The sequence below is a fragment of the Nestor notabilis genome, unplaced genomic scaffold (assembly GCF_000696875.1).
Source record: "Nestor notabilis isolate BGI_N333 unplaced genomic scaffold, ASM69687v1 scaffold25452, whole genome shotgun sequence".
Taxonomy (NCBI): domain Eukaryota; kingdom Metazoa; phylum Chordata; class Aves; order Psittaciformes; family Psittacidae; genus Nestor; species Nestor notabilis.
In genome coordinates, this window is record NW_009919077.1 from 487 (window position 1) to 703 (window position 217).

The 217-nt window shown below is 69.6% G+C and overlaps 1 protein-coding gene across 1 annotated transcript in view; it reads right to left on the reverse strand.

Annotated features, from left to right (window-relative positions):
- CTSA (cathepsin A) overlaps positions 1-217 on the reverse strand; it is a gene marked incomplete at both ends in the record, with an annotated part of 2067 nt that overhangs the window by 483 nt on the left and 1367 nt on the right. Inside the window, one exon of the mRNA XM_010010074.1 lies at positions 3-128. Within this exon, the coding sequence (XP_010008376.1) occupies positions 3-128 (126 nt within the window). The remainder of the gene's footprint in view (positions 1-2; positions 129-217) is intronic.

Below are 217 nucleotides of genomic sequence, written 5' to 3' on the forward strand. Positions count from 1 at the left end.
GCCTCGGGGGAGATGTGCAGAGCCTTCCGCACCTCCGGCGCGTTCAGGTACACGCTGATGTCTGTGGAGTTGGTGCAGGGCGGGTCCATCCGCACCTTATTGCGGGCTACAGGCATCCGGAACAGGTTCTGGGAGAGCCAGGAGAGCCCCTGCCACAGCAGCACCCGGCACTGCCCGCGGGGGTGGCCAGTCTCCGCCTCCTCCCGCCCCCCCCGCG